The 23,954-nt window shown below is 39.1% G+C and overlaps 1 protein-coding gene across 1 annotated transcript; it reads left to right on the top strand.

The window, feature by feature from the left end:
• The first annotated feature begins 101 nt into the window (after nucleotides 1-101).
• Nucleotides 102-23,536, top strand: nectin4a (nectin cell adhesion molecule 4a). Its single transcript, XM_005931604.3, has 15 exons — nucleotides 102-413; nucleotides 3,335-3,426; nucleotides 3,850-3,894; nucleotides 4,694-4,717; nucleotides 4,841-6,705; nucleotides 11,198-11,395; nucleotides 12,223-12,390; nucleotides 13,764-14,042; nucleotides 14,560-14,677; nucleotides 18,355-18,509; nucleotides 18,612-18,771; nucleotides 19,128-19,203; nucleotides 19,484-19,546; nucleotides 21,080-21,268; nucleotides 21,400-23,536. The coding sequence occupies exons 5-15, from the start codon at nucleotides 6,651-6,653 to the stop codon at nucleotides 21,787-21,789; spliced, it is 1,851 nt and encodes a 616-aa protein (XP_005931666.1). The 5' UTR covers nucleotides 102-413; nucleotides 3,335-3,426; nucleotides 3,850-3,894; nucleotides 4,694-4,717; nucleotides 4,841-6,650; the 3' UTR covers nucleotides 21,790-23,536.
• Nucleotides 23,537-23,954: the final 418 nt, after the last annotated feature.

The following is a 23,954-nucleotide window of genomic DNA, read 5'->3' as shown; positions in this document are numbered from 1 at the left end:
CTGCGATAAGTTGACATCTTAAGGCTTCGTAAAGTCTAAAACACCCTCTTTTTTTTCTTTTTTTCTTTCCACGCTCTTGTGCCGCCTGAAAACAAATAAAGTATTAAAGATGACAGCAGACACCGACGCCTGAGTGAAGTCTTTCCTCTTGGTTGGTGTTAACAGGGGGAGTGGTCTGATGAGATCTGAGACAAATGGACTTAGAGCTCAGACCACAACTTCCCCTCTGAGCTGTAAAGCTGGGTATGCAGTAGTCGAAGTCTTTAGCGGAAAAAAAAAACGCACCAAGCAGTCGTGTTTGCTCGCTGTTCAAGGAGCTGATTATCCGTGTCGAGCCTGTGTTATCATGGCTGGGTGGTGCAGGAACCAAATGCTGGTGGCCATTCCTCTGTGGATGTGTTTTGGGAGAGCCGGTGAGTTGACACAAATACTGGAACGCTTTGTTTTTATATCACCAGATTTAATGTCCAGAGATCTCGCGCTTGGTTTCAGTTTCCGAGAAAAATGAACAGATTTTGGGTGAACGGAGGTGTAAAGTTAATCAGGATGAACATGATGTGTTTTCATTATGTGGTTGACTAGATTCAACTCCTGTTCAATTAAACAGCATTTCTTTAACTACACTATCCTGTTTACCGAAAGTTAGAGAACACTGAGGTTTTCTGACATTTGGCCTTATTCCGCTCAGTGTAGGCAGCAGATGTATTTACCACATTTTAGTTCCTGTGAGAAGAGAAACTGACCCTGCTGAGTTTGTTGCTTGTGGCAAGGGGTGTGGATGCTGGTCTATATGGCCAGTAGCAGCTTCTGTATTTGTTCAGCCACTTCTGCGTATGTAACAAATTCAGCTCCCTCCAAATATGGGAAACTTGTCTCTGACGGTGTATGTGCAAAAATCTTCTTTTTTTTTTTTTGTTAAGTAAAAGAGAAATAAAATCACACTGTTCCGTTTTTAATCAAATACAACCAACAGTTAATGGGATCAAATAAACACATTTTTACAGGCTAAGCTGAAACACGTACAGGTTGTCGGCCCCTAAATCGGCCATTAATTTTGCAGACGGAAACGCGTCTGGTGAAGTTGCTGTGAGATCATTCTGGGATATTTTTTTGACTTTTTAATGGTTGTCAAATGTCGATGTTTGTCTTTATGCAAATGTGGATTATGATTTTTATTTTTTTTTAAAGAAAAAAGATGTTTTATTTATTTGAAGAACATAAGTGAGAAGGTAGCAGGGAACAGTTTCGTACTTTTATCCCTAAACATTTGCAGTTTGCATTTTGTTGTCTCAAAACACTGAACAGATTAACCGTGTAAGAGACATTTGCACCTTAAATAAGGTGCAAATGTCTGGTTCCATCTGAGCGGCCTACAGCTAGTCAACAACTGGTATAAAATTCTTAAAGAAAAAAATCTCTTCATGTTTCCTGAGTACCCTGCAGTTCTAATGCAAAAGGAAAAAAAGTAAAAGGGTCTCAGTGATTTTTATTTTTATTTTGAATTGCTGTGCTCACTGCTGATGCCCCAGAAGTCAGGAAAGAAAAAAGTGTCACTACATCACTATCAAACCAATAGCCGTCAGGCGACTTACATTTCTTAAGAACCCAACACTGCTTATGAAAAACCAAAGATGCCAAGAAAAAGTAAAGATAAACCGCAACATTTTAAGATCACATGCAAAAGTAATGGATACACCTGAGAGCAAGCATGTCTGTTACACGTGTGGCAGAAATTTAGTGGCGGTCCAACTTTACATCACACTGTTTGGAAGCGAGTCTCTGTGTGCACAGCCGTCATGTGATCAGAGATTTTAGAGAAGTGAATTTATGAGAAGAGCGAAACAAATTGTGAAGGAAGGAACAGACCAAAATGACGTTAGCTGTCTGGGGAAATTCACAATGAAGACATCATCCTTTCATCCAACTGCAAATAACTGTGTACACATCAAAGTTTTAAAGGCCTTAATATACCTTCAGTGTATACTTTCAGCCTTAATAAGAAAAGCCATTATTAAAAGTTAATTATAAACCATTCAGACTTTTTGACAAATTCTTCCTATGATCTCATCTTTTCCATCTGAAAATTTGAGCAAATTTGAGGAAATCCAACCCTCCGTGCTTTGACTGGCCAATAGCTGTTTTTGGAGTCATAAGACAAAACTTCTCTTTTCATCTACCCAATCTAAAGTTACACGGGATCTTTGTAATCACGTAAGTTTTAGTTCCTTGAAAAACAAAGTAGCTGTCAAAAAAAAAAGAGACTAGTACAAAAACGGAATTATTTGGGCAATAATTACTTATAATTCTAAAAAATACTTATTTTAAGAAAGGTCAATTTCTTGAATTTCTTATATCCAGAACAGTTTTAGATTTATCAACACTTTTATGGATTATAAATGACTGAATGTGACACGATCGCACAATATTGAAATTACACACAACCTTCAAAGTACTGTAATGTAAGATCAATGCTTTTTAAGGCCGCTTGTTGCATCTTCTACAGTCAGTCAGATGTTTGTGATGTCAAAACATGACCCAGTCCTTTTGTTTGTTTGTCGACACTTTGCTTGTAATTTCTGCAAGATAAAAGAGGTTTTTATATGATCATAGAGTTAAAACTATCTGAGTACTGTTCAGTGCTTCCACTATGTGGCAAACGTGCAGCGAGAAGAGCCTGTTGAATATTGTAGCGTAGGTTCTTATTCACTTTAAACTTTAGGCCTGAACATATTTGAAGTGTTCCTCCCATGCTGTTTGTTAGTCACACTTCTTTTAGTAGACGATCAACTGAGAGCACAGATAACAGCATTAAGGATTTTTGTTGTATCTTCTACAGTCAGACAGATGTTGGTCGTTGAAAGATACGATCCAGTCCTAGTTATTTGTAGACAGTTTGCTTGTAATTTTTGCAATATGAAAGGTTTTTGAATGATTATAGTGTTAAAACTGTTGAGTACTGTGTAGCGCATATTTGAAGTTTTCCTCCCATGCTGTTTGTTAATCACAGTAGTCGATCAACTGAGAGCACAGATAAGGCACAGATAAGACACAGCATTAAAAAAAGGCAACATACCCCCATATCTTATGCTATTTGAATGTATTTATGGATACATTTAAACATGTTACATGTTGCAGACTGACCGACAGACAGCGTTCTGCAGTTGCACAGAACTTGCTGCCATCGCTGTTTCTCAGTCTAAAGTGGTGGCAGCGCCATTACCCAACAAAACCGTGTTATCGCTGATATAAGTGATATATCAATGATATATAATCATTTTAAATGAATATATGATCTAATCTAATCTGCTAACGACATTCCCTTGTGTTTTCTCAGCGGCTCTTGCTGAGCCCCAGATCTGTTATATCCTGGATGGCATCCTGTTTCTGTACGGGATCATCCTGACAGCTCTCTACTGCAAAGTCAAGGTTTGCATACGATATAAATGTATATATCTTTGCAGAAGCCTACATCAACACTAATATACGGTTTTCATAAAAGTTGTATCCAAGAAAGTTGAAATGTATCTACAGTAGGCTATCAGCAAAGTAAAGCACACAAACTCTTAAGATGGCTATAAAAATATTCTCTTGACTGTGGTACTTCTACATGCTGACAGTGATGATTTTAGATTTAAACTATTTTTGCAGCACAAGTACTTGGTCATTATCTTACTGCACTGCACTTCCTTTATTTGTGACAAACGAAAGAAGATATATCTAAAGCGTGTGTAATGTTGCTAACTCTAAAGTGACAACAGGAAATGCACGTATAGCTTACCATACCTTTAGGGTTATACTCAAACGTTACTGTAGTTTTTCTTTAATGATCCCTAACTTTGCCTTCTACAGATCTCCAATGCTAAAGAGGCCGCTGGGAAAGGAAAGCCGAAGGGGGTGAGAATGGATGCAGACACACAAGTGCATACCTTACTGACACAGGCACAAAGAAGCAACACGCTGTCTAAACTGCAGACAGCAGCGACACATACACACCACAGCACAAAAGTAGCGTTTCAGGAAACAACCAGAAGGCAGAACTTCACCAGAGACAAAGATGAGCTCATTGGCCAGGTCAAACCTCAGTGGACAAACCCTGAGGTCTGAAAATGGAGCAGAAACTGAAGGATGAAGCTGCCACACCATAGCCGCATACAACCACGTCTACTTAGTTCATGACATATTTAATCCAAATCTCTATGAAGGACTTACTACTCAGCTTACTTTCGAGCTCGTGTAGACATCTGTCGCTCTGGGAAGGTTTAGAAAATGAACAGGGTGTCACTTACAGCCAAAGAATCTGGTTTTAGCTACGTGGACATTTAACATTTACATGAAGCCAAGACAGTTTTATAAATATCCGCAGTTCTAAATTTAATCCACAAGCAGCAGCTTCAGTGACAGTTTTTTTTCTTTCTGTCAAAAATCTGACTTGCACAGGATACAGAGATAGATAGTGTTCTTTTTCTCATGCAAAACTGGTGCGCTGCTTTACCCCCTTTTTAAGTCTATTAATTTCCTATTGCTAGCCACAAACTTTGCACCGCCTAAGCCACTCATGTGTTGCTTACTGGCTTCTATTTTTTTTCTCAGATCTGTAACTAGTTACTAAGAACCAAAAAAGCCCGTCATTACAATGTCCGATTTCTTTAATTTCTACTGTATCTGACATTTTTCTCTCCGCTTTCTTTGTCAGAATGTTGAAGAGGGCATATATACGGTGAGTTGTTGTGCTATCAACATGTCAAAGAGAAGAAAACCAGCAGATAGTCGAATGCTGGATTATTATTATAATTATATTTAATGAATTATGGACTGAAATTCTCCTCATCCTCCCCCTCAGGGTCTCACTCCTCATGCAACGGACACATATGAAACAATCGGCATGAAGAAGTGATATGACGAAGGACTTCTTTCTCTCTTTGTAATTAAATGTTGCACATCATACTCAGCTTAGGTCTTCAAGAATGTATGAGATTTTGTACATCACAGGTTATTTCCCTTTTGCTTTTAGAGATTCTAGAGGAAGTTTGGAAGGAGTCACAAACAGGGAAGTTGAGGCCAGAAAGGGGAGATTGCGAGAAATGCTTTTTCCTTGTTGCATGACATACTTTCATTGCTCGTATATTTAACATTAACACAAACTCAGTTTGACAGCGGTAAAGCTTCAGAGATATTTTATATTATAATACCCAGTAACTGAAAAAAGAGTGATTTTTGCTTGATATTTTTATATATATAAATATAAACTCTTTTTTTTATATAGACAAGCTGTACTGTCCATCTCACTTCCTCCTTTTCTTCTTTTTTTTTGCTGCCCGTTTGTGTGAACATGAGAAATTGTGTGTTTTAGTTTTAGCCTCCCAAGTTCTGCTATTCAAAAAACAAGAAAACAACAACAAAACAGAACAGAAGAAGACATGACTGTTTTAAAAAATGCCGCAGTTTAAGATGTTGAATCGTTGTTGAGGAGTACAGAAAAACATAATCGTGCTTCTCTTTAATGAGCAGTGTTTCCTGTACACCACAGGATGGCAGCGATGCTGTCTTTGGTCCTCACCTGTGTGCTATCGAAAAAAAAAATCATGCATGTTATTTTGTAAGTAAACTTCTGCCTTAAAACTGTCACATGTACATACACACCAAACCTATTAAAAGTTTTATGTTAACATTAAATGTTGTGTCTCCAAGAAGCCTCCAACCTTGTGATTTAAAACCCCAAAATAATAAAACAAAACATTACTATACTATACTAATAATGATTAGTAACTGGCAGTAGTTTTACTGCTGGCGTCCTGTTGGTTTAGCTGGTTACAGCTGCTCAGATTTATTTTGTAACAAGCTGTGAATATGCCAGTTACATGTATGCAAATTAACAAGATTACAAATACCATTATGTGCAGGGTGGTGTTTTATTGTGTGTTTGTGTGTTTTTCTTTTTAAATTGAGGAAGTCTTCACAGGAATTTTTTGCATAGTACTGATGTTTGTGACGATCCCTTTAAATTAAAGGATTAATTTGCTTTCTTTATGAGGGAGGAGGCACTAGTTTAGTATCAGGGTGAGTATTAAAGCGAAACATTCATTCTTTTAAACAGCGTCTTTGTGCCTGCTTTTCACCTGCCTCTCCTCTGAGCAGAGCAAGTAAAGACGAGAAAATAACTGTCATGTTGCCTCAACCAAACCGGAAAGGTGACTTTTTTTCCCCGCAGCTGTGTGCGCGTGAGTGTGTGTTTGTGGCTTGTCGGGTTGTTAGGTGTGTGTGTATGTCAGAGCGAGAGCAAGAGAGTGAGAGAGAGAGAGAGAGGGGTGTAGCTCAAACAGGTGTATCCCAAACAGGTAAAGCTGCGCCTTATTTTTCCTCTAAAGGGCAAACATGATGGCGTGGGCTTAACAACCATACAGGACTCTAAACTCAAAGGATTTAACTTTTTCACAAGGACGGGGTTACGCACAGTTTTTCCATTTCTCAAAGGGACCTGGTTCTCAAAGAAAAAACATCTCCAAGGATGATCCGGCAGTACGAGCCATGAGCGTGCCTCAATGCTTCGAGCCTGCCTGTCAGTTAGGATCATATTACCTGGACTTATGAGCTTTCTTCCACTGCTGAAATTGTCAAAAGTTGTGCACAGTTAACAGCAACTCCCAGAGAGAATGACATCTCTGCTGAACAGACTCTCTCTGTGCCTCTTTGTCCTCCATGTCTTTGGTAAGATAAGCGCTCATATGAAGTCTGATGAAAATGATATTTAAACATGTTTTGTGTTCTTTTAATACTATATATCTTTATCCCCTGCCTTTACTGACCCCTTTATTGTGCTGTGATTGTTTAATGTGTTGCCTATGCGCCGCTGTACTCCACTATTCGCAGCGATAAAGCAGCTGTGTGTCACACATCAAACGCATCGGAAGTTAAAAAAGGCTTTTTAAAAATATCATGATGCACACTTTGGTTTTCCTGTACCCTATTAAGGCCTAATACAGTATCTGAAGCATATTCATGAGCTATGTTTTGCAACCTCTAAAGGCATAGTCAGTTTTCTCAAGAATACATAGAGGAGGGCTGTTAGGAAACACTCCTGGCTTCTGTTTCTGGAAAAACTGGTTGCTGTTGATCAATACGCTTCTTTCTGCAGCATTCATATGAACTCTGTGGATCCTCCTAGTGTGTATGTGTGTGCGCTGCTTAAGTATAAATATGTCATTCAAAAATGTGACGATATGATAAATAATATCCACACAGCCTTCATAAGACTTTCTACTACATATACTTAAACACAACACCCAACGTTATAAAATAATGTTGCTACATTTACCCAGAAATGCAAATACTCCCATGTTGTCTACAGGTGTTCCGCAAGGCTCCATCCTGGGCACACTATTCATTTCATATTTAAATACTATGTACAAACATCACTACTCAAATGTATGCAAAACATGTCAGAAGCTGCTGATGCACTTACAAAATACATGTTATACGGGTACTCCAGAGGTCTGAGTGATTTAAACTTTCGCTTAAAGCTCAAAGGGGATAAGGCCTGTGAGTCCGAATCAGTCAGACTGATCTGAGATAGAAGGTAAGGTCATTACCCACATCTGTTTGAAAACCTTACTGAAAGCTAGTTCTTACTTACTTCACTCTTACAGTGTTTGTCAAACACTGTTTACTCAAAGTCTGAATGGCTGTGGTTTATATTATATACCGTTTGTCACTGTAAAAACTGCACATTAGCCCATAAGCTGTGCAGCGATCAGAAAGGGGAGGAACTCTTTGAGAGATGGACATCAAATTGATTTATTATCAAATAAGTCATTTATATTTATCTTTCTAAACAATAAAACTCAATGACACTTTAAAAAGTGTCCGCAGTCTTTCTGTGGACGCTGCACTTCCTCTTGTTTTTTGTCTAAGCTTTCTTTGCTGGGTGCTATTGTCTGTCACCATCTCACTATTGGCAGTCTGCCCTCATCTACCTACATACATATCTTCTTTCTCACCATTGTAGAGATGTAAGATGTGTATGTGATTTAACGGTAAGAGATCCTGATCCCGATTTCTTATCCTTAAATCACAACAGTGGACATAGGGCTTTGTGTCATGACTCTGAGTACCCTTCCAGTTTCTACTGCATTTTAGTGTGGTTTTTTGTGTAATTTATGTGGCCTTTTTGTCTTTGCTTCAGCCATGGACATTTTTGTTTTTAAACAATACATCATAATTTTGCCTGAATCAGTCCTTAAGTTTGTAGATTGGTGCTATTATACATCTTTTGTGAGACTTGGGGTGCATGCTTAAAAAAACAAAAAACCTAATATTGTATGAGATGTGAACTTTGCAGGTAATTCATGGACAAAAATGACTTGGAAAAAGTTAACATGAACAGATAATGCTACACTAGACTGAAGAAAACCTTTCAATCCCATAAAAGCAGGGTAGGCTGGGCATCATTCCAGTAATGCAGCACAGGCAGATTCCAAAGTAGGTTTAAACATCAGGGTGACACATACACACACACACATTCATGGAAAAAAAAACACACCTGTCTGATGAGAAGAGTCATCAGGTCTGCTGGTAAATGCATGATTCACATCGTACCCACGGACATATCTGAACAGATTCTACCGCATCAGCTACTGAATCAACGTCCGAACGAAGCCATGAATGAAAATATGAATATTACTAAAAGCTCGCTGTTTTTAGCTTTCAGCCTTTAGATGACAACCGGAAATGGTGGCATCGTAGTATCAATCAACTCCAGCTTGATCTAAGAGCAGCAATATGACAGCAGGCATTGTGCATATAGGCAAAACTTCCACAAAACTGAATTCAGTTTTATTTTAGCATTGTGCCAAGGTGAACATGCACAAATGCAAAGAAGCATTAAATACAGTTTCAAACCGTGTAACAGTGCGCTGCACATATTGCAGGTAACGTGAAGGATTGTAGTCTGTTGAGAGCAAACAGGTTAGCAAACTGAAAGGAGGAAGGGGAGAAAAGTAAAAAAAAGCCAAGATATTTATGTAAACTTGTGGTTTGCACTAAATAATGCTGCTTTGTGACAGTGAGACATGTGATACGATGCACTTTGTGTTAACTTTATGTTTTCTGGGGTTTGTTTGTGTGCAGACACTGAGCATTTAGTTTCTTTGAAAGCTTATCTTGAACAACTAGTTATACGACATATCTTCACTTGTACTGACTCATGCTTATGATATACAGCTTGTTTTCTGTACTAACTCTGTGCCTTCAAACCTCATCCGTTGCCTTTAAACACTGCCATTTTTTAAAACTATGTTGCTGCCAGTCAGACTAGTGCACACCTGTCTCTACCGAAACTCTGCTCCTGAAACACTATATTAATGAAATCATTTTAAATGTTGCTTAGTCCTTCCAGACAGTTTGGCAAAAAGACAAAACTACTATCAGAGCTGCATTAAACCCTGCAGCTTGTTGGCTCAGCTTAACAGAAAAGCGTGACAGTACGAGAAGCAGCTCTGGCTTCCTGTGCTCGGACAAAATAGCCACCCCACATAACCACAGCTTGCTTGCTCAAATAATATATAACTCCGGCACAGCCAGGCCACCATTTTCCACACTATTATGCTTTTAATTGAACTGGGTCTTTTGATGCACGGCATAAAGCAGCTTCGCAAATGATTTATGGTTTAAAGTTACTATAGAACTGATGCAACTTCGTATTAATGTAAAACTGTATGCTTTTACTTTTCCTTAGGTAGCAAGTTGAAAACAGAAAACAAGTTAAAAGCCTTATCACCACTACAACACACAAGTTACAGTAGTTACTGGCACATATAACTGAGACTTCTCTTTTTAAATATACAACACTGTTTAAAAGTGTGATTTCTTTATATTTTGCCAGGAAAATTTAAAATAGATGGAATTATTTATATAGTATATTTATAGATTTAATAAGAAAAAACTGAGGTTGTGTGTTTCTAACAAGCTTTAAAGTCACTATTTGGTCACTTTATTATTTTTTTTTTTTTTAACACATCCTGAACTCTTTCTTTTCTTCTAATTTTCTGATGTTGTTTTCAGGAATAGTTTTCCAGGCTTCTTGAAGGACATTCAAAACCCTTTTTGCTGCCTTTTGTTTCATCCTCTGTTGAGGTGATAGTTCTCCATTGTGTGTTTCTCTATCCAGAAATGCTTTTGCTGCACTCTCAGTGTGTTTGGGATCATGCTAAAAAATGAAGCAATGCCAATCAGACACTTTCCAGATGGTACATTTCTGTATTCATAATTCCATCAGTATTCCCGATCTCCTACATCAGTGGCTGAAATGCAGCCCCAAACCTTGACAGCGGCTCTGCAGTGGTGCACAGATGTTGTACCTCGCTCCTGATGTCCTCTGTACATATTGATCCATCTCTCAGGTCCTATCTCTTCTTTGTTGGACATTTTTTCTGTTTCTCATGTATGTGACTTTGAGATTAAGATCAAACAGTTAAGGTTTTCATTTTCATGTTCAGCTGCTGTACGTCTTTTTAAACGCCTGCCGCTTGTTCAGTTCACCATTCTGAGATAGGCCAAGATTTCGGCTTCTAGCTCTTCTGGAATCAGCCTGTTGGTGCAGAATTGCAATGAAGCTGTGTTTTCATTTGCATTTTCTGTAGATTCAATTAAAGACATTGGAAAAAAATTCTTTGCTTTTGCCACAGGCTGGGATTAACAAGTTGCTAAAGACAATGTTTAAAATTGCTTCTTTGTTATGTTGTGTGTTATTTGTAGACACAACCCTGGTTCTTCTATTACGTTAGGTGGCTTCAGTGATTAATAAATTGCTGTTAGTTGTCTTAATGAAGAAACAAAGAAACAAGCATTCCTTTAAAATTGTTATTAATAAGGAGTCAACTGAAAATGATTGAAAAGACAGTCAATGTGCAAAGAAAAAAGAGCTTCAGAAAGCCTGTAGATCACTTCAAAAGAGTCTGGGGTTTGAGCCCAGGCAGAGTCCTTCTGTGAAGAGTTTGCTTGTGTTTTCTGAGTCTCAGGAGTTCCACTTTCTGGTTAAAATTTTTAAAAATGTGGCACTTGTAATGGGATTCTAGTATTTACGACCAGCGTGCCAAGCTCAGTGTCACTGTGTTAGAGATGAACAAGCCACCGTGCCGTCAATTAGCTGCAAGTACTTGATTCTTATATCAGATGAATTTATGGTCCTATCTTTCTCTTCCAGTGACAGTGATAAAAGGAGACTTTGTGGCACCTCCTCCAAACTATTCCTTAACTTCCCTGGCGGAGGAAGAGACCATCCTACCCTGTCGCTACGAGCCAGATGCCGAGAGTACAGTGGTGCAGGTCACCTGGTTTCAGGAGAAACCTGATGGTACCAAGGAGCAGATCATCACCGCACATCATGTAAATGGAAAAACAGGTAACTGGCACTGTGTCTGAGCTCCAGTTCTCTTTCTGCCCTCGACCTTGTCTTTACGTCCTCTGCCAAGTGCTAAAAACTAAATTGTCACATTGAGTTACTTCCCTTTTCCTCACAGTGGGAAATGTTTTCTTTATCAATCCCTCACAAAGTTTCCTTGTATTGCAAGTTAATGCGTCTGTTTTAGCTGACAAGAGTTATTTAGTGGCTTTGTTTCTCCTCCCAGTAAACATATCATGCACCAAGGCTTGAGCTCATAAATGTCTAAAAGTACGGAGCCCCCCAGGGGACATGGGAGAAAAAAAAATTAGGGAGGAAAAAAAAAAAAATAGGGAGGAAAAAAAAAAATGGGAAAAAAAAATTATTGACGGACTTTTGCGAGATCTCGCAAAAGTATTGCGAGCGCTCACAAAAGTATTGCGAGATCTCGCAAAAGTCCATCTTATTTTTTTTTTTCCTCCCTAATTTTTTTTTTTCCTCCCTAATTTTTTTTCCTCCCATGTCCCCTGGGGGGCTCCGTATAAAAGCAGTTTGCCAGAGATGCTGAAAATGTTACCGTGATATCAATAATTCAATTGATATTTGCACCATTTTTATAGTTTGGTGTAATTTTAGGTGATATTGGAGTCTTTGCTCACAGAAGGCATTAGTGCCCACGCTGTAAAGTAATTTCAGTTATAAGAGAGGGATTCAGACATGTGTACAGAACTGAAAGTGCTAAAAAGAAAGCCTGAGGTTTGTTTGAACTTGCTGGATTTAACTTTCTGTGTGGCATTCTTCCTCTTGGGTTCCCTAAACTGTCTTTCTCTTTTTGTCTCTGTCCTTAGCGTTCGGACCGTGGGCCGATCGCGTGGAGTTTAAAAGCATCCAACCCACCAAGGACTCGTCTCTGGTCATCAAGATCACAAAGATCTCTGATGAGGGGAAGTACACCTGCCATGTCAGCACTTTCCCCTTTGGAAACTTTGAGACAGAGTTGTCACTCCTGGTGCATAGTGAGTCCTTCCATCATGACTCTGGCATACAATACACAACAGAAGAGACAGTATGTTGTCTTCTCAAGGATGGAAACTAATTCATATTGTCACCAGGTTGTTAGTTTATTAAGGCGTAGCTAATACATGACTAATAATGTAGTAACACAGACAAAATATGAATAACACACTTACTCATGACTGTATTTGTCACTCGATTAAGCATTTGTAGCACCTAATAAGGCATTACAAGTGGTTGTATTTTCAGGTTTTTACATTTAAGGTTGTAATTGAAGTTTATTGTTCAGAAGTATATTTTGTCGTGTTTCCAACGTTCACATTATCTTATCGTCTTACTGTCGATATATATGGTTCTACACTTTTGAATTAATAAAACGAATCAAGTGCAAGTAATAATCAGTATATAGAATTTACAAGTGCTTCTAGGATTCAACCTCTAACAACACGTTTCCTCTAGTATGTAGCAAAAGATCAGGTTGCACTGAAGATTTTCTGCTTTGGTTTGAATTCAGACCAGAATCTACCTCTTGATTATTTGCTTATAACTCATTAGGAGGCAAATCAACACTAATAACGTTATTATTATAATGGTATCATTAGTGTTAACTGCATTATTCGACAGCAAAATCAGTCATCATCAGCTCTACTTAACTCTGAAGAAAATTGTTATTACTGCCTACAATAATTGATATTTGGTGATATAGCTTCACTTTTGTCCTTCTTTACGTTACCACACATGAAAAGTCTGACCGTGACAGCGGCAGCAAGATCCCACAGTACTGAACAGATATGGCGCTGATTAAAATAGATACAGTATCAAGAGGATGTGGGGTGGAGGAAGGTTGCTTGCATAAGCTTTAAGAAACTGTAGGCAGGTTAAAGCACTTTAAATAAATGGCTTTACATGAGATTTGCTCAGTAGTAAATCAGCTGAGATGTCAACACTGAGATCAGCTGTTATCAGCTGATCTAACAAGACTGCAGACTTAAATGAACTCTGACTGCCTGAAAAAAAAACTATGCTCACTTATTTTATTACCCTGAAAGCATTCAAATCTTATTTGAGCTTTAAATATTTAAGCATAAGCAGTTATTGCTGTTGTTACCATAAAGTTGTTTAATACTGATAAGTGAGGAAAGAAAGAAACTATGTATCTTATTTCTTCTCTAAAAACGTAGCCACACGCTCTTCTAATTAGTGAGCAAACTTTTGCTGCGACCCGCATGTTGCATAAGACCAGACACGCTTACTTAGAAAGACCTTTAAATATCTATTTAAGTGTACAGCTGCCTTCAACACTGGCTGCTGAGTGTGTTGATCTAACCATCATTATCTCCTCCCTGATCAAACACTGTAACCACCCCTCTTCCAGCTCATCCCATTTCCACAGTGGACTCTGTGACTGTGGTGGAGGGACAGGAATTCAGCCAGGTTGCTACCTGCCGCTCCGTAGCCCGACCCCTGCCTCAGCTCTCCTGGGACACCGAACTGAACGGGAAGTCGATCAATCGCACCTCAGACACCGGGGCAGTCTCCTCTCACTTCTCCCTGTATCCCCTGAGAGGCATGAATGGAAAGAAGTTGGACTGCCTGGTTTGGCATCCGACTTACTCGGAACCCCGCAGGTTAAAAAACCAGCTGGTAGTGCACTGTGAGTTTCCCTCCACATCACACCCAAACTGGGCTATGTTTTAAAAATCAAAAGAGTTGAGATGATCCAGTAGTGCAGAAATGAGACACATTTAAATCATGAAAAACACAAGCATACGTAGAGTTAAAGCAGTAATAGGACCGATGTTCTCACTTCCTGTTTTTATCACTGTTGTGATCCCTTCAGAGTCACAAGAGACTTTCTGAACACTGTGTTGCTACACACGTTTCTCTCCATATTAGCAAGTCTAGCTCACACTACCTACATTTTATATCTATAAAACTCTCTTCACCTTTCATTTTCAAGATGAAGAGTGTGTTAAATATACATAAAAATAGTAGTACTTCCCCTCCTTAATTTTTAATGCATTATCATTCACAATGCCTTACACTGATGTTAAGCCGTGGCAGTGATTTTTACTATTTGTAAAATGTTGCATTCATATTTGCATCAGCTGTAAGTCTGATTATTCCATCTCAAAGCGTTAAAGTTGGTAAATTATCATCCTTTCTCTCAGATCCGCCGCACGCAGAGGTATCTGGCTACAATGGAAACTGGTATGTGGGTCTGGAGAATGCTGCCCTGAGTTGCGTGAGTGGAGGAAACCCCAAACCACACGTCTTCACCTGGATCAGGTATGGTAGGATCCACCTATCTCTCCGGGTGTCTGCTGTTTGTATGACTAACTGTCTGATTTGTCTGGCCATGGTTACTTTAATCAGAAGTGCCAGTTGTGATGCCAGTTTTGTGTCCCATGATTTCACCACTTTAATTAAAGTTTGGTGAAAGCAAATTCAGGTCATCACCAACTTACAGTTACTTTATTACTTATTAATTATGTATTAGTTACTATTACATACAGCAAGTCTTGTTGGAAAATGCTTAGTAGAAGCAACAGTCACTGTTGTTTACACATTAGGAGTTTACTTAAACACACAGAAAGACACCAGACAATATGATTAAACTTACAAAACTTTTAATTACTACTGTAATACTCTTATGCTGGGTACACACTGCACTGCATGTGCACAAGTGCATACATGGCAAAATGAAAGAGGAATGGTGACACCACTGTGAATAGGTGAAACTGTGAACTGGAGTTACACAATGCCGGCAGTGGACTACACATCACGGTAGTTTCTTGTCTTTTGACATTCTTTTCATGGAAATGTGTAGCTAGTGCTTCCTCCCCAATAATTCCTGCGTACTTATGTTATTAAATCTAATGTCTGTGTCTAATTTATGAATTTATGGAAACTAACCCTGAATTTCCAGTTAAATGGACTAAAATCAACTTAAATATTGTATATTTTACATATCTAAAATATACAGTTCATGCACTTACATTTGAATTATATTTAAATATTGTGGTGATATCATTAGCATCAGTGTTTTTGCATTGATAATTGTGAAGGCCTTACATGAAATCCTCATAGTGTGCTTTTGCCATCATACATCTGTCAAATTTATTCCAGCACTTCACACAGCTAACACATTTTAGCTGTGTGAAGTGATTTTTTTTTGCGAGTAACACAAAAGCACAAAGTTGCAAAAGCAAGTGAGCAAGTTAAAGAATTTGAAGAAAAGCTATCTGGAGCATGTGCAGACTGATATTAATCTTTAATAGGGCTGTCAAAATTCAGAGCAAACAAAAGAACTGCTGTATAATGCCCTCCGCTATCTTAGTTTAATTGGTCACATGACTGCATCATATGACTAACATGCGTCATTGTTTTAGAAAGTCTGCGTTTTTGAGTGTCCACACTGCGACGCAATAGCACCGTTTCCAAATGTATGCGTTTTCGAGAGCGTTTTCAAAATGCTGCGTTTTCCATCAGCAAAAACGCCGTCTCAGTGTGGACGGGAGGCCAAAACCGAGAGAAAATGATGCGTTTTCAAACAAAAACGCATTAGTGTGGACGTAGTCTTAACCAAACAACCTCATTTCACTGTCACTTCCTGCTTCTGCGGCCTCAATGGAAGGCTGGAAGGCAGCTCATTCAGGAGAAGCCCTGCTTTCAGCCAGCTGAGGGTTTGACTCAGGTGTTTCAGTTCTTCTGCTTGAGTCACCAGCTGTCATTTTAAGCTGTTTGTTTCAATGCATTAATATATTCTCAGGGTGTGGTGTAGCTAGAAAAAATGCAGGCCTTGAAAAGCTGGAAGAGGAATGGCACCGATTAAATCTAGGCATGTGACAGTTAGGCTTTCACGGGGGAAAAACACGCAGAAAATATGTTTATCTATCTGAAGTTTTTGAAAGAAACAACAAGAAAAAGAGCAAATGTTTGGTTATGTCTTCGCTGTTTTGACAGAAAGTAAAGCATCTAATACTTTTTTTTATTAGTTATCAAAACAGGAACATACCTTATGAAAGGAGGTTTTGTGAGTAAAGATTAAGAGGCACACACCGTGTATACACACTTACAGACTTATGAATGACTGTGTATGCACGTGCACACACACACACACACACACACACACACACACACACACACACACACACACACACACACACACACATATGGAAAACCTGTTAGTAAATGGCGGCAGGTGAAGTAATAGCTGCTGTCACAGTGTCATGTTCCGGCTTGTGCCGAGAGCAGACAGATGAGACAGTTTCACACGAAGGAGGGAGCAGGAGGGGGATGAGAAGTAAAAGGGAAAGGGATGAGCAATAATCAGAAGTTAACTAGTAGGAGCAGGTAGGCAGGGGTGGAGGGTGGAGGAAAAGGAAGCAGCGTGAGATCTGTGTGAGATGTTATCATGAAAATGTGTTGCATATGTAGTACAAGTATATGGTTCCTCCTTTCTGCTTAAACGAAACGACTCTGTGAAACAAGAGTTCTATGCAACACACTTATGACATCTCTAATATAGATTACATTATAGAGTGGCCGCTATACAAAAGAAGATGTATTTCTGAGAATGTTCAAGTTGTGTCCTTTTTTAACTGTATGTAAAAGATGCAACCACGTCACCCAGTAGTTTCGGGGCTTTGCACTTTGAAGCCTCGTTGTTTGCCTTTTGGTCTCTATCGCGCTACTTTATTGGATCTAGAAGTAACCATTTTTGCCCAAGAAGATGGCGAGATAAATTATTATTTCATACTAGGACGCTTGGCTAGCAAGCTGCATTCATAAACTGTTCCGGTACAATGTACAGACAGATCCCTGCTAACTAATTTGGGTATTTTAACATGGTTGTTTGTGGGGAATAAGTTCTCTCTGTGGCTGCATTTCACAGCCCCACAGGTAGCTGTTTGATTTTTGACATGATACAGTAGAGAAACAATGTGTTCAGCTACTATATCATTAAGTTCTCTTCTAGAAGGTACAGAAGTATAATTAGTGTTGCTGGTGGATGGGGTGTTCAATTTTCTTTAAGATCTTGTGGAATTGATTGTTATCATTATGCGAGCATGCCATGTCCCACTGAATTATTATCTAAATAATACGAGGCTGCAAGCTATGAAAGAGTCTTTACTATAAAAGATGGAAAAAGGTACACCAAAGTCACCCATTACTTTCAGGTGGCTGTACCTTGAAGCCTTGGCATTATTTATTTATTTATTTATTGCTATCATTTGTTTACAGCCATTATTCAGCATCTTAGGACAGGAGGGTGGAGTGACAGTTATCAGCTAATGCTAGCAAGCTTGTTAACCATTTATATCCCATAGCTGTTGTGGCTAGCTAGCGTGTTTCTACTACTGTTTTTGTATGTACACACTATATTAACGAAGATTAATATGGAAGTAAATCAGTAATAAGAAAAACAAATATTTGACAAATACTTTGTGATATTTTCGCTTTTTGCCCCCGAGTTACCTCAAGCACTCCAGCTGGCTTTTATCTAGTGAGTCTAGGCTGCCGGATCACTGCTTAACTTATAATGCTGGGGGTGGAGCATCCACTTTGCAGGAGGTTATAAATCTTTGTGAGAGGAGTCTGATACAGGTCGATTAGTCAGCGAAACTCACTTCTGCATGATGACAGTGATAAGCACTTCTGTTTTTGCTCTTGCTATAAGCCGGTGTCACTGAACTTTCTTTGAAGTGGATCTAACATTGTTAGCGACTCGGACACTCAGCAAATAAACTCTAATTTATCTCATTTATTGGAGGGAAACTGCATTTTTTTTAGGACACTTGAGCCTAATAGGGTAAACATGTTTGTATGGGCTCTCTCTGGATTCTTATCTGTTAGCCTTCAAACAGACTGACAACCTGTCCAGAGAGTTCAAGATTGAAGGTGACATTAATTGGTGTGGATCGACTGTGATGTAGTATTGTCTGTGTACGTTCTCTCTACAGGAAGGATGGAAAATTGCCGAAAGGCGTCATCGAACACCCGAATGGAACGCTAGCTTTTGGGCGACCCCTTAACCTTTCAGATGCGGGCACTTATCAGTGTGTGGCAACGAATAAAGTGGGAGTTGGAAAGACAGAGGTGGAGATTAATGTGGAAGGTAGATGGCAGCAGTATCAACATACTTGTCAAAGTAATATAAACTATGTGTATAGAAGTGCATATCCGTTTAATTCTAATCTTTCTAACTCTACCTTCACAGAAATTGCCCCGAAGGTGACAGGTGTTGAAAAGGAGCTGATGTTCATTGTGGGGGGCGTGGCCATTGGGCTCCTGGTCTTGTTGCTCACCATCATCATTGCTGTCACATGTTACCACAAGCGCAAGAACAAGAAGCTAAAGAGACAGCTGACTGAGAAAAAGTATGAGATAATGTGATGTTTAATTAAGATGCGAAAAGATGAGATGAATTAATAATATCCGCAGGCTGAGAAGAATATATATAAAAATGGGGCAAATCACAGCTATTAAGAATATTCCAGCTGACAGATACAACAGCGGAGCGTGTAAAATTAGAGGAGCATAAAGTGTAAAATGCACAGGCTAAATGACTCTGTGTGGGGGACTTGTAAATTAACAGCAGGCACAAATATGCATGAAATCTAAATTTCAAAAATGAAGCTTTAGCATAACTTGAGCTGCCAGAGAATAACACACGTGGCATTATAAGCCTCAGTGCCATTTACAAATTAATTTTTCTCTCTTTTTTTTCTCACAGGGAGGAAATACACACTCTCTCCAGACAAGCCTCTATCAGGAGAATGAACTCCACGAGTACAGACACCAGGAGAACGGTACGTTTGCATGATTATTCTCTCACACTGCTCAGCACTGATCCAAATCAGTGGACCACTTGTATCACACAAACCTGTTTTCAACGTTCAGATTTCACTCTGACTAACTCCAAATACTTCAATATAACCACCGGCATCTGTTAGTCGCAACAGATAAATATTCATATCTTCTATCAATAATACCATCAGTTTTAAAGTAATCAAAGCATAGTATGGTAAGGTTTGAATGCACAGATTTTTTTCACGATTTAGAATTTTGTTGTGTTTCTTTTGATTGCAGACAGAGGAAAACATCCCTCTGAGGGTGGAGGGAACACTGAGGAACAGCCTGTCTTCCCTTGGGGTCAGTCTGCGTATCTATATAAATCTGCATGCAGGGCCAGGGCCCGGGACTGAGACTTTACTAGCCAGATGCCAGATGGCTAAGTTCTGACTTTCAACATTTCGAATCTGCATGTAGTGCATCACAGCTCTTTTTCTCTTTCTCTTTTAACATCTCTGTTCCTCTCAATGGGCCCTAAAGTTCATGCTGAGAATTAGGCCAGACATTAGGCTGTTTTAAACTACAACCAACTACAACTGCAAGCCAGCAGCTCTAATTGGTGAAGTATAATGTAGCGTGGTGCAATTGGGAGGTTAGAAACTTTGTTACTGTGGACAGATGAATTTCCTCCTTTAGATAAGGTATAAAGCAAACAAAATTGAGGGGAGAAGAAGTTTGGGTTCACGTGTTTATACTTCTTGTCCTCATGCTCATTTTTATTTGATGCTTAGTTGGTTTTCTAGGCTGATAATAAGTCCATGATTTGGCCTTTACAACTTTATCAGAAGAGCAAAAATAGTGGCTGATTCTTTTAAAGAGAGTTAAAATGACAATGTTTAGCTCAGACATATGTCACTATGTAATGTGGTGTTAAGAGTCAGTAGTTACCTTTCACATTTTAGTGAGATCAGACTGGTTTAATAGTGCTCTGTTTCCTGAGCTAAATTACTGCTGGTTGTAGCTCCTGTAATTAGCATGAAGACATGGGAGTGGCAGGCTTTTATGTTTCAGGAAGAATACGCTGTAGCTTATTTCCCAAAACAACAGAAAACCCATTTAATTTCATCTGTAGTGTCATCAAATGCAGCTGACTGAGAAAAGAAAAGTAACATTTTGCATGTGGCTATTCCCATTTTTTTGTCTTTTACAGCCCAACGTTTAGGCCCAAAAAGCTACTTTTTAAAGCTTTCATTGCCTAATTATGTCAGGCCTGATTCAATCAGGACCTGGAGTGAAGTTTGGGGCCTAAAATTAAATCCCTTATATCTAATATATTATCCTTTTTTTTATATATTATCCAATACTGTCCTCCGTATTTCTTGAAAACGGTGACTAATTTAATGCAAATAAATAACAGACTATTTTCCATTAAAACTGAATGTATTTTATTATTATTTATATTTTTTTTAAATTATTTTTAACATAATTAATTATGTCATTTTTTTATTTATTTATTTAACATCAAACTATTGGCATCAATATTATGTCAACTCCTTTTTGGAAGACTTTATTGAAGACTTCCAGGTTTAGCTTTATAATGGTTAAAGGGATATTACACAGTAATACCAATTTTTTTCATCTGTCAGCAAGACAGCACATTTCCCCAGTTAATGCTAAGCTATTGTTTTAAAACCACTTTTTTTTTTAATATACATGTAAGTAAATGATCTAACTATAATCAGGGATTCTTTAAAAAATGTGTTTTTTTATGTGAATTTGGGGAGAATGTTTGTAGCAATTCTGTTGTTTTGAGCATAGAATTGCTACAATCTATGCACCTAATCAGTGTGTCGAGTAATAGTTACTAGTGTTTTGTTTCCATGCCATAAACAGGAGCAGCCTCACTGCCGTGACAGCCGATCTACTATCTCAGGCAGTCGGGGAGGAGGAATTGCGTATGACTCTCTGGGCAGACCAGCCATATACAACAACTCCCGGAGGGGGAGAGAAAGGCCTCTGGACAGAGACGAGGAAAGCCGTCTCAGAGTGGAGAGATATGTGAAAAACAGCTCTTTATCTTTGGTAAGTGTGTCCTAGTCTGCGTGTCAAGGCTTGAGTTCGCCAAACTGTGGAATGCCTCGGCTCCATATTACTAACCACTGCATAGTTAACCTGATGATGATGCAATCAAAATCTGTTCTGTGTCTTTGTAGCCGGAAACTCACTACCACGCTCCTCTCACGCAAATGCCTCAGAGAATGCAAACGCCCGACTTTCTGAGGTCGATGAACGGCAGCCCCATTGTCCCACTGGATGTGGGTTTGCGACTGGGAAGCATCACCAAAAATCACCAACACCCTCCCGTGAGCAGCACCTGCCCACCCATAAGGGACGACGATGATGAAGTGGACGAAGGGCTGGGCGGTCCTGCCAGTCAAGAGCAACCTTTTGATCAAGACAGCGAGACGAACAGCTCTCAGGTGTCTGAGGGTCACAGCGTGCCCTGCCACCCCAGTAATGGCCTGTTAAAATACAAAAGGATCCCAAGCCCCCATCCGGTCAATCCCCACGCCTCTATAATCCACAAGGCTCAAATAGTTTAACAGCTGGTGAGAAAATAATACGTGAAACTACAGAACTGCACCGCTTTTGTGGATGCGGCTGACTCCAAAGCATCTTTAGGGCATTTCTTATTGCTTCCTGCTGTTTGGGTGTATTCCCCAAATGTTTGCAGAGCTACTGGAAACCAAAGACAATATCACACATTTTCCAGTGCAGCAAATTCAGCATCATCACCGATGATATTCCTTTCTGAGCTTTCACAACACAGCTGTTGCTCTAACCAGCTGCAGGTGAATGCAGCTGCCCGAGCTTATGAGGGGATATCGAAAGCACTTGTTGTGGAAAAAACAGGAAATACAGGAGGAGTAAACAAGGCTGTGGGAAAGTCGGTAAATCTAAAAAGGAGATTGCAAGAGATTGTGGTGAGTGTAAGAGTAACTGCCTGTGTTACATTCTCTTACACAACATTGGTTGGGACCTGATCCAGATTTTTTTGGCTTGTTCATCTCTGGCCACACCTGCAACCTCCATACCTTCATATTGTCTTACTGTCCTGCCGCCGTAGGCACTGAGACAGTTTGAATCAGATGAAACCTTAATACCAAAACAAGATTAATGTCCCTTACATGTAGTGATCTGTAAATCTGTACAAATACACGAGTGATCTCCCTTTTCTTAAAAAAACAAAGAACAAAAAAACCAAACAAAGAAAACTACAAACGCCTTTGAAATAGAGCTGTAATACTTAAATCTGAAGTAACAAAGACACAGCATAGTAACAACAACAAATAAAATGTGCTGCATCCATCTGCCAGGTCACGCATCCTTCTGCCTCAGTGGCCTCTTTCACATGCACATAGTACATGTGCACTGCAAACATACTGATGTATACATATATAAGATTAGAGATGAAAAAGCATGTACGAAGCATGCAAACTTAATACATTAGAGTGCATTTATGTTCAGTCTGTCGATGTTTACACACACAGTATGAATGTCAACGTCAATGGAATCTGGAAAAGCTGCCAAATATTTGGAAAACATAGTTAGAATTGATCAGTCTGTAAGTATTCCTGGATTCTCACAAAGCAGATCATAGAAATGAAAAAAAGGTTGCCAAACATGGACTTTCTGTACAGTTTGGAACATTTCCTCCAAAAGAGGACCGTGTCTTTCCAAAAGGAGTTTCACAGGGACATGTTACAGCCTTTGATTGCAGCATAAAAGCCAAACATGTATTGTTTATCTGTGTACACATTTTTAAAAAAATATCTGTTATGAGTATTGGGGAAAATGTGCCAAAGGGAAAACATGAAAAAAAAACAGGTTTGCTATTCTGACAAATATGAAGTATTATATTGTTTGTTACATACATTTTATTGTACAATTGTATAATTGTATTGTTTCCTTTTTGTTATGTTATCTGCTGTAAATACGACTTTTTTCCGAGACACTTGTCTGATGTTGTTTTAGTTGTGTAAAAAGTGTGCTGGGACAGTTTGTGGCAAACTTAAAGTGATGTGTGACTATTATCTGGCAGCACCTAACAAATGAGAAGCCATAATGTCTGAAAGCAAATGCATTTGCAGACAGCGCCCCCTGGTGTATACTGCTGGAAAGTGCAGGGGCCTGACTGAGGCAACAAACTGCAGAACTAACCAACTATGAAAGATTGTGATCCAGATGATCTTTTTGGACATTTGCCTGGATTTCTAATTATTTGGAGAGCTTTGGATGGTTATCAGCTAGTACTGATGGGTTGAAATAAATGTATGTGGTTTTTCTAAAGGTGCAGGTGTACAGCACTTTAGTTACCCCTGTTCATTCATTTTTTAAACTATTTTTTATATTGTAGAAAAAACTGAAGGCACAGAAACTATTACATTTTGTAGTTTTCTTCTTCTTTGAGCTGCTCCAGTCTGTCTCTACCAACCGTCTGCATGTCCTCCTTTACTTCATCCATAATCCCCCTCTTTGGTCTTGCTCCCAAAGAACATCTTTGCCACCTCCGCCTCCCGACTTCATCTCCAAATCATACATCACAGCAGGTCTCACTTTTAAACCTTCCCTTTTGGGTTTTTTTGCTGCCTATGTTCACTGTCTGTTGCTTTGGTTGATCCCAGGTATTTAAACCCATCTGCCCTCACAGCTGAAATCAAAAAATGTTCAAGTATAACGCCAATTCTTGCCTCTTCAGTCTCAGTGC

The sequence above is a fragment of the Haplochromis burtoni genome, unplaced genomic scaffold (genome assembly GCF_018398535.1).
Source record: "Haplochromis burtoni strain Fernald_Lab_line unplaced genomic scaffold, NCSU_Asbu1 Contig_143, whole genome shotgun sequence".
Lineage (NCBI taxonomy): Eukaryota > Metazoa > Chordata > Actinopteri > Cichliformes > Cichlidae > Haplochromis > Haplochromis burtoni.
Note: the sequence above shows the minus strand (reverse complement) of the source record. Positions and strands in the feature narration are given on the sequence as shown.